Below are 16646 nucleotides of genomic sequence, written 5' to 3' on the forward strand. Positions count from 1 at the left end.
AGGGCTATTTCGCTCGTTCCTTCCCACTCTCTTCTTTGCCCATTTTTTCACTGTCTTTCTTTCATTCTGCTATTGCATTTTTTCGTCTTACTGCATCCTCTTTGGTCTGCTTTTCCTCTTTGCTGGAGTCACGGGCAGCATCCTTGTCACTGGAAAACCCCCCTCAAAGCCTATCCTTCAGTATTTTTTCATTTTTCACACAGTAGTTCTGACCCAAGTGTTGCAGAACCTTAGAGACCAGGAAGGAGAGGTTCTGACCAGTGCATGAAGAAATGTGCAAGAAAAAATGTGCAGCCTTCCTCCTCTAGCTTGAAATTTAGGATCTATCCCAAAATACTTCAAAAACTTTTTTTATATATAGGAGTGTTATTTAGTCAATTGTGCAAAATGAGCCAGTGGAACTGGACTTACACGGTAAACAAAACATTCAAGCCTCTGTCACCACTGCCAGTAGTGGAAACCCGTGGATAAAAGCAGAAACAAGAGCAAGATGATAGAACTGAGGTTTCATCTTGGCCGGGACTTTCTCTGATCAAGAGGCATGAACCCATTCCAAATACAGCTCCACCACTGAGACAGAACCCATATAACGTTAGGTACTAGCTAAGACACATGTTACAATCATTCAACATCACTGTGACATCTAGAGTGTAACAATTTCTTCTCATTGTGGCTCTACAAGGTAAATGGGGGAAATGAACAGCACTACACATACTAACGCAGCATTTACGTAGAAAGCATCAAGTCAGATCATATAGTGGCTGAAGAATAGAGCCTGTCTGCTGGAGACTGTGCATCTAGGTACGGAAACAAAAGGATTCCCCAGTCTGGGTTTCTTTAATCCATTTCATTACATTACAGACAATCACTTTGTCCTGTTGGTATACCTGGAAAGACACATGCCCTGCATGGGCATCAAAATGTTTCCTCTTGCAAAAATGATTTTTGTCCTGAAGTTTTCAATTCCTTATCTTGTACAGTGCTCCACCTTGGACAAGACTGTGGGGATGAAGGCCTGAGTTTAGGCAACTTAATCCTCTGTGACACCTCTGGAGACTCGGTCTTTAGCACATACAGACCTCAGGTGAAGAACTAGCTGACCTCTTAGAAATGAGTTACAACTTCTGTACTGGTCTGGGCCTGAACAATAGTGCAGGCATGCAACAGGCAATGAGCTAAAAATATGACATATTCTAAAGGAAGGAAGTCAGGATTTCACACTTTGCCCAAGACTTCATGTGTTAAGACCTCTGCACTGGCAGAATGAGGCAGCTATGCAAGAACCAGGATCTACTTTCAGCAACTGTGCATTCTAAACCTGCAAGTATTCAGCAACATTGACCGCAAAAGATTAGTGAAGTAGAACTATGATGCCTACTCAAGCTCTCAAATTTCTATTACTGAAAGATGGAAATTTGCTGTGTGAAAGAAACTGGCAGCAAAGAAGCCTATCTAGAAAAGAAGCACATCCAGAAAAGGCACTCCAGTATATGTTTAATTTCACTCCAGATTAGTCACAGTCTGGAGTTTAAATGCAAGTTTAAATGCTTTCTCAGACACTGTCAGAGAAGACAGGGACAGGTCACACATACAAGATTGTCTCATATTTATGGACTGCTGGTTAGTTCTGCTGAAATCAGTGACTTCCACTTTTAGATACTACATTAAAATACTTCTGAGGCAATGTAGATTAACCACTCAAAAATGAATAAGCATCATTAAGAAATGAGCACTTCTCACTCTGAGAGAAATTTATTTTCTTATTTTGACAGTTGAGCATCCAACAAAATACAAATGGCTTCAGTATTAATGACCTTCTTCCTATTACAGGCCCCATCCTGTGTTATATACCTCTTCCTGTATTTGGCGAACCAATACCATTTAGATACTGTCAAAGGAAATAGAGAGAATTTCTGGGAGAATCCAAAAAACATATGAGTAAAGAGATTAATTCTACTCATTTTTTCCCATTCAGAAGAGGAAAAAATAGTTTTAACTTATTAAAAATTTAGATTATTTAATTAGAATATTTAAATCATAATCTAAATGTTTGATAAAATCTGCCGCAACAAAGTTGCTCATATTAAAAGACATAAGAATAAGTTATTCCCCATTCTCAGGCATCAGCTTCTTGTTAGCTGTTTCTCAATTGATATTCAATGTGCCCATTTTCTAACCTGTTTTGAAGACCACGAGATGACATCAGAAACCAGCAGTTTTGCAGCAGATTTACTGTAATTTAACATGAGCAAGGTCTTACTAGGTAAAAAAAGATGAGTGGTCTCAACCCTCCAGACCTAAAGTTAGCAACCGCGTGATTTATGAACAGCAGAAGATGAGGTTTCAAAAACGATGAGAACTGAAGACACGAGAGTTTCACATTCATTTTCAGAGATAATTGTTCCCCTGTTAACATCGCTTATCTCTTTTCATGTGTTTGATCTCAATATAACTTTCCCTGGGCTGACACAGCTCTACTTCCCTAGTCTCCCATTCTTCCCCAGCTACAGGAAATATTCTCAATAAATTTCCAGCAGAAAAAAAAAAAAGGAAATCCAAACAATATGAGTTTCTGAGCTCACAGAGCTTTTAATATACAAATGTAGGAGTGAATCCTTACCCCTTGCCTCTCATCATTCCTAGTAATGAAAGCAAAGCTCCCTAAGACGTCTGTGGATAGAATATGTTTTGAATAGCACTACCGAGATGCATCTGAATAGCATCTGAAGATCAATCCTGACATCCTTACTTAGCTCTTGACAGTGTAAAAGTCTTTCAAGGGCAAATGTCTGTTAAAGTCTGGTCCTTGTGAGCACTAAACTTTCGTAAGAGGGTGACAGCTGCCAAGTTTGCTGATACCCAGAATTGAACTGGTACCCTTAAGGAATGAATGAACTAACTGTTGAGTTTGATCCAAATAGCATACCTCTTTGACTATATCCATCTGGCTTATTAAACGGTTGATTACATAATTACACATAATAATGGAATTATGCAATTATTTATATTTTTAATCATCAAACAAAATAGGTGGATTTAAGGAAAGGAAATAATTCAAAATCCAATAGACAGATTTCTAATTAAGCTAGTTATCATTATCACTATGAAAACAATAATGAATTCCCAAGAAATCATTTATATTTAGTTACAGTTACATATTTAACCTAGATCTCTAGAAATATTTAGAGAGATTCTGTACCATGATCTATGTGATATACAGAACAATGCAGACCCCTGGGCTGGTCTCTGCTGATCCTAGCCTTTGAGTGACTCAAGGCAATTTACAGAAATTGGCATGTGGTTCTCAATGGGGACACTAAGATGATGTAAAATTACTTCCGAGAATCACAGCTAAAATAAGGACCTAAGACTTTATGCTGGCACTTTACACAGGGTGTATTCCATTCATGCTTTCTAGTTTAATGACAATAAATACGTTGTTATTCTTCAGAGTTATTTTTCCTCTAGAGTAAGACAAGCTACTAACATTTGACATGATGGACTGATGGGGAAAATTGCTTTCTCTTGAAAAGCTGTACTATCTTTTGCCATATTTCCATTGGCAGGAACACACATATTTTGAATAGCTGAACGAGCTAAATACATTTAATCACTTGCTTTCAATGAAAGGAAGTCACAAGACTGAGCTCAAATAACCATCAGAAAAAGCCATGCTGCTGTGCTTGCTCTCCCCAGACTCGCTGCATTTCCACAGACAAGCTATCCCATCAGCTGCAACAGAAAAGAGCCTGCTCTGGTCTGGGCTCAGGGCTATATGCAGGACTCTCCCTTTGTGACCTGTAAAATAAAATACATACAAAAAAAAGGAAAGATACATCACAATTCTACCACAGATTATCCCAGTCACTTTCACCACCCCCACCCACTCTATGGCTTGTTCCACTTTTACTGCAGCAGCAAAACATGCTGCGTAGGATTTAGGAAGGTAGCAATATCTAAAGAATATTTTCACACCAAGAAAAAGCTGAGGGCAATATCCTCTTACTAGGCACCAGGCTTTAACTGCCAGGACTGCACCGCATTGATAAGACATTTCTGTCGAAGGAGAATATTGAACCTGAACTCTTGATACTCCACATTTACAATATCACCCTCATCCGTCTTTGGTAATGTGTCTCACTGCTGAGCTATCCCAGCTGGCTGCACACGCCTTGCAGACTGATCCAACAACAATGAGATAGCATCTCCAGCTGCTCAGTTATTACTGTTAAGGAGATCTTTTAACAGTGATCCCATTAAATAATTTATCAGAATTGTTTGCAGTTGTATTAAACCTCACTGCTCTGCCACAGACTTCCTGTACGAGCGAGCATAATGTCAATGTTAAGCAAACCTATGATGGTTTTAGGCACAAGAAATTAGAAGTCTTTTTACTCTAAGTTACTGCCATTAGCTTCTCTGGTTGGGTGAGTTACTGACAACTATATAGCTAAACCTAAGCGGACCACAGTCACCCAAGCAGAACATAGAAACTATTGAAATGTTGTGTATCTCATCTAAAACAGACCAGATTAACCACATCCTAAAAGGAAGTGTGAAGGTACAAAGCTGAGTGACGAACTTGAATGAATGTAGGTGACCTATGACATCAAATCAGATGTACCTTCCTTCTCCCAGACCACAAGGAGATAGCATGTCTCAAGCTCAAAGTAAACTTTATGAGGATAAACACGTGAGGAACTGTAAAGCCCTCTGAAACTGTGGTCCCTGTCACAATGGTACCTGACAAAGAGCCATAGCTCTGTTGCAGATGAAGAGTCTGCCCTAACTTCGCTAAGCTCCTACAATGGCTCTCTGAAGCCACTGACTAAGAGCAACCTACTGTTCTGATGCTGAGTAAAAGGTGACTCTCCTACACTTTGTGTCTGGAATTTTGTTAACACCACTAAATTACTTCAGCAGAGATTAATTTTCAGGCTTTGCTCCTTCTCAAGTTATTGAATTGTAGATGATCTTTGCCAATACTTAAGATGTTTACAACTCAGAAAATTCTTTACACTGCCTCTGTTCAGTCTGTGTAATGACTTTGAAGAGCTGGAGATCTAGTCTTTGGAGGCAACCAAAGATAACCGCAACACTGACTGAAATTTAGTTATTAGTTTTAGTCAAAAAGAAGTGAAGGTGGGAAATCAGAAAAGTTGACATCATTAATTGCTATGTTTTCTGAGTGGAGTTTCCGAGTTTTATTTCACTGTTTCAAGATCACATTCAGGTGTTTTTCAAAGCAATTACATATTTTGTTTGCTTGCATAATTTCTTTGATCTACAACTTTTTTAGGGAAGGGCAGTTATATCCACAATGAATCTTTTTTTCTAGCAAATTACTCTAAGAGTTATATCAGAAATATCTCAGAAATGGAAAGAGCGCTGTAAGAAAGTTACTATGTTTCAGTTGTTATTCTGTTCTGTATGTGCTCAGTAATAGGCATCCTCAATTACGAAAGCACCCAACAGTATCTGACAGTACTTCATTGTTAGCTGAGGCCTTCAGAATTTTGCAGGAGGATTAAACAACGAGATTCAGTTACAATTTATCTGTTCATGTCTTCAGGCATAAAACTCACGTGGTTGAGTGTGCATATCTGAGGCTGACATCCCGCAATGATCCATTGCAGTATTTTTTCTGAACATATTTTGATACATTCACATTTTCTTCCAACATTCAATTGCTTATAGTAAGACATTAAGAGTCTTCATAAGCAGGAATGTATTTGTGTAACAATGAACTGGTCTTTTGTTCATGAAAATTATTTTCTCTTGCAGATAAGCACACTGAATAGGAAACAGGATGAATAGTAACCCTGCAGCTTCACCAAATTACCAACGCATTTGGCTTACATGGTATATGTTTTACACCATGCACTATTCTCAACGGTAAGATTAATTATGGGTTTCATTTCAAACATTATATTCAAGAACTACAAAGATTTGAGAAAATCTGGGAAAATGCAGCCAGTGTACAAATAATTTGTTCTTTTCTTTTAACTTCAGATGCTTCTATTGGATCACTTCAGTTAACACTGAAACAAATAAAACTTAACGGACAGAAGTAACAGCAGGTACCAGAAAAAAGAAGCAATGAAGAACTTTATATGTAATGTACCCCTACAGCACCATGGACCAACACAGAGGTTGCAAGGAATCTCCACTTTCCTCTCACTGTCAGCGCAGAACAAAGGAAACACGTTGCACCATATTGGATCACAGACAAAATCATTCATTATAACCCAGACAGCTCTAAATAACACATGGAGATTTATTTCAATCATCATTTGGAAACTGGTTCCATATCTCTGCATGATGAACTGCAAAATCAAAAAGCCACATCTAGTTTGTACCATCTAGAAGGACCAGCCTAGAATATACTGGAAGCAACCTGACATTAGCACACTCAATCCTAGCCTAGTAAGCCTTAAGGAGAAGTGGAAACCCATCCTGCACCTGAGATGACCTTTGAAATTACAGGAGAAAATCCCATCATTAAACCCAGGAGTTTTACAGAAGCAGCTTTCACTATTATCTTTATAAATCGACATCTACAGTTCCATGAATCAGGATCGTGCACGTGAATGCACATGCGTAGGCAGAGGGAGAATGTGTAGGTGACTGCTCTTTTAACTCCTTTTATATAAATGGATATGCGCTTGCAAAAACACACTGATTAGACAGATAGTTAACTAAAATAGTTAAAACTATTAACTGAAATACTTGCCGTAGAGTTCTGATGAATTGGTAAGAACGGGATACTTCCATATTTTCATCTGATTTCCAGGAAGGCCTTGTCCAGTCATCACTTCACTGGTTTTGGGTAACCAGAGCAAGGAACAAATCTATTGCAATTTAAAACTTTCTTTTAGTTTTCAGAAAGGGCCAACACGCACCAGTCAGTAGATTTCAAATGTTATCTACAATGTTTAAACAAGCTTCTGAGAAATAGTTCCAGGAGAATACTTACTTACTTAGAAAGATCATTTCATTCCTTGCAACACTTTGAAGTACAGTTGCCTTATTGTCATATCTAAACATGGTAACAGCCTATCAGTGTGAAACCAAAGCCCTGCAAACACGTCCTCAGCTAAGCTGTAATAACTCCAGGAAAATCAACAGTTATGTTGCTTTACTCCAGCTGAGAATCTGTCCCTCTGTCTCCTAACATTCCAACTCCAGAGACAACTTTTTGCCCTTTGACTGTTAGACCTCTTCTCACCCTAGCACTCTGGGAATTTTCCCTCCCCCTCAACATTCTCTTCTCACCATGAGTTTTGGACAAAACTATTATTACCAATCAGGAAAAGATGATAGGAGTCTGGCTGTGAAATGACCTCCTATTCAGTCACTTCTGTGTGGAGACAGAAGTGGTGAATGAGAAACAATAAACTGCTTCTGAGCCCAACCACACACTGCAGTGTTGAATGTAGCACAATTGCAGATCCAGAGAAAACTCTGCTGTTCCTCTGATCACAAAACCACCCTCAAAGACAGTGGGAGTTTGCCAAATGAGCACAGCTATTCAAGAAGAGCATAGCCTAAGTATGCAGACATTTCATCATTTCACCTGAGAATCTGTAGCTGCACTTTGGATGATTTTCTCACGATTTATGTCCCAGACACGCAAAATCCCATCTTTCATGCCACCCCCTGTAGCAAGGACTTTGGACTGCCAAGGACACCAGTTCATAGCCTTAAAAAAAAGAGAAAACAGATGCCAGAACAGACTAGGAGGTTTGCTGGAAAAACAGAGTAGTATTTGCATAAAAGCCTAGTTGGAAAAATGAACTGCAACAAGCACCCTGAACGTACACACAGAGCAATGTGGGATCCCAGAACTCCAAATGCTGTTCTCCCCTTGACACTGCTTCACAGTACCCTCTGCTGTCGCATCTAATGCTCACAAAACTTCATCTTCTCTGCCTACCCTTCACAGGCCTCACACCTTAGTATCAGAAGAACCCAAGCAGGATAATGTCTTAACTGCCTAAGACAAGCCATCACAAAAGCCTAAGCAGTGTCATTTACAGTGTGATTTATGAGAGACCTGGTTTCTTCTGATATATTTCCAGGATATATATTTCTAAGGCCAAGCCCAGACTCTACCTGAAAAAAGTTATTGAGAATGCAATTCCACCTGTTTCAATAATTTCCCCTGACCCTTTAACCCCAGCACTTCAGGCCAAACTCAGACTCTTCTGGGATGATAAACAGCTTATAAATGCTGGACTCCTTTGCCTCTTATTGCTAATACCTGTCCTCTCTTCCACACAGACTGGGACTTCATCTTAAATCATCTCATTTCCAGTTTCCTACTTCAGATTACTTGCTACCAGCAATGACATGAAAATGCAGTCAGGAGAGCACATAAAACCCAGTATTTAACTTAATTGCAGCAGAGAGAATTTTCAAAAAACTCAGAAAATTCAAAGAGCACGATATAGAAAAGCAGACATTCCTTCTGCATATACCTTCACTGCTGAGGAATGAGATATGGTTTTCAGTGGCTGTGACTGTGATTTCACACCAGGGTCACCAGGCCAGATATTCAATATACCGTCACTAGACCCACTTGCAAGCAGCTGGTTGGTTAGCGACCATCTCAGGCTGCAAATGCTTTGTTTGTTCTGGCAAAGAGTCCCAACATGGTGCTGAGCAACCCGAACATCATGGTGATGAATAGATCCTAGTCGTGAACCACTGTAGACGAGAAAAGACAGCACATGTTTAATGATAAAGATGACAAGATACATCATCTCACTGATGTTTCTTCAGCGGTTTCAGAAGCAAACCGCATTGGAGTGAAACGTGTCAGAACAGACACAGAACAACAGTATTTCAGTAAAAGGAAACACAAACCACAAACTATAAAAAGCACAGAGGTGGCTGGCAACAGAAAGGAGCCAAACAGCTGCTCAGTTCAAGCCAGGCAGAATACCTGTTCTCTCTCTCACGGTTTTCATTTCCCTGAAGATACACCGCATTGTATGCCACTAATCTGTTCAACTGTCAAGCCATTTATTGTAAACTATTTCCTTTTCTTCAAGAAAAATCATTGTGCAAGATGCTTTTTGCCAAGGCCAGGTAAGACTCCACATCCCACAGAGGCAGTGTAAAACTGCATTGCCCTAAGAAAGGGCTTACTAGTGACCACGTGTGTTCTTTGGTTCTGACCATTCCCTTGTCTCCTTTCTCCCTCCTACTTTCAGGCTTAAAGAAAATCTGTGCAGCTTGAAACTGTTGCACTAATTGCCTGTTAGGAAATGGCTGCATGGTTCTTCAGCCAGTATCATCAGCCTACCAAAGGAAGGAAGAAATACCTTGCCTGTAAGCACAGCTACTGTTACAGCTTAGCTCCCAGATATGGGTTGAACTGAAAATACTGAAAATACCTTGCAGTGCCTTTTCTTTTCCTGCCTTCCTAAGGATATGACCTACATTAAACCTACGACAAAACACAAGAGCTTCCTGATGGAAATTCACACTTCCAACTATTACGATGACACTAAAAAAATCAGCAAGTTCAGTACCATCTTTCTGGGTGCCTGAGAAACAGTATCTGACATTACTGCAGTAGATTCATTTAAGGATGTAATGACTGGAGATGTCCCCATACTGGCTCTTAAGGATTTTTCAGAGGCAAGCCCAGTGATTTAGAATCTCTAAAAGTGCACACACAAAACTGACTGATTGCAAAAATGTCATTCTGTTGTGCTTGTATCATGAACTGGGCAAGCTCCTGAAGTTCACAAAAAGCATGAAAGATTCCAACCAAGCAGTGCTCTAATGATTATTAAGCACATCTACATGGAAAATACCTATGAAAATACATGGGAATATGTGCATTATATGCAAAGGCATCATCATTTGTCTCCTGAATATTTATATGTATCTTTGTACTAAATAATAAGCAGAAAAACTAACCAAGTGTTTTAGGCCTGGCTGGGCTGAAGCAAATTCTCCCTGCAGCAGCTGTGCTGTTCTTTGCCTTGGCAGCTAAAGGGTGCTGATAACACACCAGTGTTTCGGCTACAGCTGAGCTGTGCTCGCACTGTACCAAGGCTGTTTCACCACCATTCCACTTCCCTGCACCAGCAGGCTGGAAGTGGGCAAGATCTTGGGAGGGGACACACGCAAGAGAGCTGACCCAGAGTGACCAAAGGGATATTCCACACCACATGATGTCTGCTTAGCACCAAAAGCTAAGAGAATGGCAGGGGAGGGGCATTTGTTATTTACCACACTTGTCTTCTGAAACAATCCCTACACATGGCTGAAGCCCCTACTTTCCAAAAAGTAGCTGGACTTTGCCTGCTAATGGGAAGCAGAGAATAAATCTTTTGTTTTCCTTCACTTCCATGCATGAACTTTGCTTCTGGCCAAGCTGAAATGCAAACTGAAACTAATGCTTACTGTAGTAAGATTATACCACTTAGGCATTGGCAGGATGTTCCAGCTGCTTCCTTGTATCTTAACCCACCCAGCATACCTGCTCCAGCAACAGTATTTTATTAACTGATCAGTACAAGCTGGTATCCTTGAACCTCACTCCACCTAGCAGACCTAATACAATCAAAAGCCAGGGCATCCTGTGAAATCAAAATAAAACTATCTCTAGTGTTCCTATCCAGAGATGCTAGTTTCATTCTCAGTTTAACAGTAAAATCACTCCACCCTTGCTATTATTTCTGTGTTTAAGTAAAACAGAAGACTATCATATGATTTTAAAATCATAGAAGTATCCATCACAAGAAAGTTTCCCCTCAGCCCCTTCAAGTATGAGCCAAAGATCTGAAACAGAAGGTGAGATGAAAAAACCGACAAAAGAGCACACTTGGTCTGCCTCACTTGAATCCTCATATTGAAATGATACCGAATATAAAGTATGCACCAGCTGGTATAAAATTCACCTTTAGCAAAGCAAAGGTCAACTACTTCAATCCTCCTTGGGTTGTGGATAGCATTGAGCTGGCCTTCCCTTGTAGATACACTGCTAGGGAGGTGTGCAACTCCTAACAGTTGTGTTCGCTGTGCATCTGAAAAGACAGGTGCAATCTGTCTTCGATAGTAATGGCCAGGCAGTCTGAACTACATGACCTCTCCCCAACACTGGGCAAGCTATGATTTTTTTGAGTCCAGAGCCACTGGAGACAAAACCATTTCAAGCTCAGGCTTCACACAAAACCAGAGCCACCATATCGTAGTGAAATTCTGCAAATGCTGACAGTTTTCTGGAAGGAGAGTAAGAAAGAGAGACTAAAGAAGCAGGCTAAATCCCCTTTGGCTGTTTTCCTGCCACGCAGTAAATCCACACATGATTTTTGAAAGAGCTGATAAACAGAGAGACGGGATAAATCGCCTTTGAGCAAAGCCAAGGAAAGCTGCTAAAATTAATGGAACACTGGTCTAAGTAAAAGCAGCAGGGCTCTTTCCAGGAATACACTATACCACTCACCTGCTCAGAATATAATGATTCCAGCTTAGAGCTCCAACTACAGACAGGTGACCAAACATATTTCTCAACCTCTTTTTGGTTTCAATGTCCCACAGCTGCCAATCCGAAACAAACAAGAAATACATATTTAACAACAAAAGAAAAAACATTTTTATTCTCTTCATTTGTTTGCAAGTAAGCCACTACCCAGTTCTGATTTGACATATGGACAGCCTCAAGCTCATTTATTTCACCAGTAAGGTGAAAAGGAGTATTTCCAAGTTTCGGCGCCTATATCAGTGATGCTGAAGTCAGACAGGGTTGAAAGTAATGCACATCTCTGAGTTTAAAGCTATTTCTTTACATGTCAGTATTTGGAAGTTCATACTTGAAAGCACTGGCCTTCAGGACCTTGAGACTGCTGAGTCAGGACTGCAGCAGGCAGGTCCCTAGGTTATCTAGCATCTCAGCCAAGATCCACAAAAAACCTTTTGATAATAGGACTGACCTATAACAGCAGGCTGAGAGGTATGTGTATAATCAGACTGAAGGCAAATTCTTCTGTGTGAATCCGTAAGGAGATTTTGGATTGTGTTCATACGGCATTGATCACTAGAGTGACCTTAGCAAGGGAGAAACAGGAAAAATTAGCCTGTGCTGAATAAAATAATTTAATGAAAGATTTTCTCTAACTAGTGGAAAAGAATTCTGATTGTCTCTGGACAACTGAATCATCAGTTCAGTCACCAGTTTTTTAGTGGCTTCAGAGGCTCTGTTACACATAGACAACACTGGGTGTCAGTACGCTGTTCAGCACGGTGCAGCACAATACAGGGAAGTACTATATACTGCCTCCAGCAGAGTTCTGTCATTTAGCCAACCTTTTTCATTTGTTTCCTTAAAAAAAAATACAGAATCAAATTGTGGCCACTTCAGCTAAATATGGAGAAACAGACTATGAAAGTATATTATCTAGTACTTGCACTTCTCCATCACTGGTGCCAATTGCAAGGCAAGTTCCTTCTTTTATCCAAGCCAGAGATGAGATGTATTTGCAACTGGAATTCAAATCAATGATTTCAATGGCTTGAAGAGTCCCTCCATTCCAGATGTGTGCAGCAGGTCCTACAGCAATAGCAATGAGATTTTCAAGGCTCCAGTCCAGTATGTTTAGATCTAGAAGAAAGCTACTAAAAATTACCACAAAAAAAGTTTTAGGTAATAGAATGAGGTGAGGTGCAGTATGCTTTTGGGGAAGAGAGGCTTTTAAAAAAAAAAAAGCGATGGAAAGAATTTAAAAGAATGCTTCTATGAAACCATTATTAGCAAGTATTCCTCCTACATGAAGAGGAGTATTTCTGACAGGCCAAGGTCTTCATAAGTCTAATTTCCACAAACTGGTATATTTGCACAGCAGGATCTGACTCGCAACTTTCCTAACAGAATTTTTTAATCTATCACCCTGAATTTGGGATTGCTACATCACTCACTCTAGCTTCCGTCACCAGAAATAAGGCTCCTCCACCAAAATCTACAGTTCCCAAACCACCGTTGTTCCATGGTAATTCTTGCAATTGAGAAAGCCATAGGAGAGAGTCTGCATGCCACAGTCTGTCCTACATCCTGGCTTAATGGTAACACATACCTTGCATGTGATAGGGAAAAAAATGGAGAAAGGAATGAGGGAAATTCTGCTCCTCACCTTCAAGAGCTTACTCAGCAAGGGTGTGACAGAAATACTGTTTCCACTGCCTCTGATACGCATTGCACTTGCAGATCCTGGCAAAGCAAGTCACTACAGCAATTGGCCTCAGAGCAGCCTCCTATGTTAGGTAGATCAGAAGAAGCTGCTATACAACATTTAATACCAAGCCAAGACATTCCCTTAGGGAAATCCTCAGCTGCCTGTCTAGGGCAGCTTAAATGTTCTTTTGCACGACCCCTGAAGCACAGGAGATTGTTACCACAGGCCAAAGTCTGATATCATATTTCAGTAATGAAAATCACTCTGAAGAACACCTGAATCCATCACTCAGCTGTTTGACTACAGTCCTGGTTGTTGCAGTCAGAAATTATTTCCAAGGACTTCTATTAATGCTGTTAGTTTTGAGACATACCTGGTATAAAATCAGTGTAAAACATACACACAAATCTTTATTCTGTTCATAGATGTACATCAACACTTGCAAAGATATGTTGAATAAAATCTCCACAGGGACAATTACAAACACTTGCACATATAGAACTGTCTTTTAGTTCTTACGAAACTTGCTGCTGTAGACCAGAGATCCATGTGTGTTCATGCATAACCTGTGCATGTTTAATTTTTGCCTGTGCACCACCAAAGATTTAAGAATTTAGGTTTTTTAGAGATAATTAGATTTAGTTCAAAAGGTATCAATCATCCAAAACCATAAATAATGTCACTGATGACTCCCAAAATAAGAGATTTCAACATCTGCTCGATAAAGTTGCTGCTGTGTTGACTGGCTGCTGGATACCCAACTTTCAACTTAAATTAAGCAGAGGGGAGTACATTGGTTTGATTTGAAAGTTGTACTGAGATCTATAGCTAAAGAAAACTGCTAAGAGTTAGGTAGTATTGATTCTAGGGTTTGATCAGTCAGGTGTCCATCCTGGGACAGGCAGTTTTCAAAGATTCACCCTTATAAGAAAAATGACATAATGTATATGTCTCACAGAGTTTCAATTTTATGAGAACAGCAAACACCTTCATCATCTTTCTGAAACATACATAAGAATTCTCAGTGTCTGCAAAAACTACCACACAGGAGAAATTAACTTACAGTAATCATTGCGCAAGCCAGTAATGTGAAGCCTCTTTTCTGGCTCCAATGCTATGGAAGTCTTCATGATGGCAACAGCTCTGAACTCATTCTGGGTCTCCTCTCGGCATCCTGTATTTGAAGATTCATCACACCCAAATCAGTAATGTGAAACACCACCTGTTTTTCCCAGGCCTAAGCCTTTCACGTTCTCACTCTATTTGTCTCTCTGTGGTCCAGAGGAGGCCAGAAGGGTCTTATTTATCCTGGGTATGCTTAAAACACTAGACACTCTAACCTAGGTGAAAGCCACCTTTTACCACCTCTTTCAAACCTCCAAGAATTTAGTCAGCTAGAACAGAGAATGCGATCCACTGTATTTCATTTAAATTGTACCACAGCTCAAGACAGAATGTGGGGGGTTTGTCTTTTTCTCCTTAGTTTTCTGTCAAAAGTTTTTAGTAACAGAGTGTTTCATATGTGCTTTCCCACTTCAAAATCCTATCATACATCAATTAACTCATTTGTTTTCTGGTGTTAGTTTCCCACCAGAAGGTCTCCCCCGTCGATGCTTAACCACAGGAAAAGGTTTTTAAAGCACACGCACTTTGATCACAGCACTCTAAGCTTGTGACAACACAAGCGAGAAACAAAAGCAAATGCAAGTATGAGCAAGCAGAAGAGTCATCCTTTGTGGTTATTGTCTACATTATGACACAGAGAGTCCTAAACATCATAAAAAAAAAAAGCCAGATCATTAGCACTATGAATCATTTAATGACAGATTTTTATGTGAAAGAAATTATCTTGATGTAATGTGCCAAGCAGAAAGCTGGAGAGTCAATTTTCTGTGTTTTTCTCTGTGTTTTGACTTCCTTTTTGCATTATTCTCCAGAGAGGACTATTCAGAATGAATATCAAAAATTTCAGGGGCAGAAGACGTTACTAATCTCTACAACTAACCTTCTCTGTTCAAAAAAAGTCAACACTGACCAAGTTTTTGTATTCTGTAACTTAAATACACGCATGAACATCCTATAGGGAAGTCTGATGACAAACTGTGGAAAAGTTATTTCACACAGTTCTCCCCCACTCTCTCCTAAATCACCTCCCCTAACCCAAAATTCATTTCTGCCAGACAACAAAGGTTTCCCCTCTCAGCTCACTCTCCAAATAAAGACTAAAGATGAGTGAGTTTCCTCTGTATCTAAAACTTCGTGGAGGTAAAAATGTCAAGCAGGCTTGAAGGAACTACCTTCTCAGACCTGCCCAAGGGGATATACAACATTGCATTCCAACCCTAAAAAGGTCTATGGTCACTGAAATGAGATTTCTCTATACAGAAAAATCGGCATTTCTAATACTGAGATTTTTGGTTAATTTTTGAAAACTTGACCAAACCTTTCTGAAACCAGCCAAGTAAGATAATTCAGGAAAAGTAAGGCACTGAATTGTAACAGTTGGATGAAAGGAAACACACCTGCAACACTGAAGAAACTATTCTTCCTTGACATTGGTAGTTCATATTGAGCAGTGAGATTAAAGGATGAAATAGTCTCTGTAATTCATTTCAGGTTTCTTTTCTCTCATGAGTAATTCATCTACCCCAAATTCATACTGATCACATTGATTCAGCTCTATTGATCTACTTCACAGAAACACGAATGTGCATTATAGGCTTTTTAATTAGTGAAAATTAAGCTTCATTAGAGCATTTTGTGTTATTTTGCATGAGTACTAGCAGATATCACTGATTTTTTAACAGGATTTTTGGCTCTCACATGCCTGTGTCGCTTCTCAAAATGAGACTCAGGAAGGGGTAAGTGGTTAGTACTGTCACACTAGACCACTTGATCAACAAGTAGGTGGGTGGAATAAAACCCATCATCCCTGATACCTGTATTCATTTGCCATCAAGAAAAAAAACAGTGACTAATCCCTACACTGTTGCCATTTACTGCTCTGAAATGAGTCTTACTTGTGTGGAGAAGAGCAACAAAGGAATATATTAACCTATCACATAGCCTCCAGCTTCTTCTACATGAGCTGAACTCCATATTCTTAAAGAAGCTGCTTCCTACTGTTTTTACATGAGCATGAGTTAGACCCTGACTGGAAAGAATCCATCATACACAGAAACAGCCAGATCACCAAAACAAATCATCTGTCCAAGACAGAACACAACAAAATACTGGTCTGATATTTAATGAACTACCTCATACTCAAATAACACTGTGAATATCTGTATTATTTCACAGGATAGCTCCTCACCTTCCACCTGTTTTTCAGGCACCTAATCATTTACATTCCCTTATGCTCATTCATTCCTACAATATCTTTTGGAGCAAATTAGCCTACTCCCCCAGAGATGAAACCAGAGGCAGTGCTAGGGACAGTTTGCTTCAGGTACCTTTCCC

General features: G+C 39.7%; 1 protein-coding gene across 1 annotated transcript in view; it reads right to left on the reverse strand.

Annotated features, from left to right (window-relative positions):
- Positions 1-3634: 3634 nt before the first annotated feature.
- Positions 3635-16646, reverse strand: part of CDC20B (cell division cycle 20B) — a gene marked incomplete at its 5' end in the record, with an annotated part of 13638 nt that continues 626 nt past the window's right edge. Inside the window, 7 exons of the mRNA XM_010141771.1 lie at positions 3635-3798; positions 6734-6851; positions 7577-7702; positions 8481-8709; positions 11465-11559; positions 12423-12619; positions 14251-14361. Of these exons, the coding sequence (XP_010140073.1) occupies positions 3635-3798; positions 6734-6851; positions 7577-7702; positions 8481-8709; positions 11465-11559; positions 12423-12619; positions 14251-14361 (1040 nt within the window). The remainder of the gene's footprint in view (positions 3799-6733; positions 6852-7576; positions 7703-8480; positions 8710-11464; positions 11560-12422; positions 12620-14250; positions 14362-16646) is intronic.

This window comes from Buceros rhinoceros, unplaced genomic scaffold (assembly GCF_000710305.1).
Source record: "Buceros rhinoceros silvestris isolate BGI_N320 unplaced genomic scaffold, ASM71030v1 scaffold308, whole genome shotgun sequence".
Classification (NCBI taxonomy): domain Eukaryota; kingdom Metazoa; phylum Chordata; class Aves; order Bucerotiformes; family Bucerotidae; genus Buceros; species Buceros rhinoceros.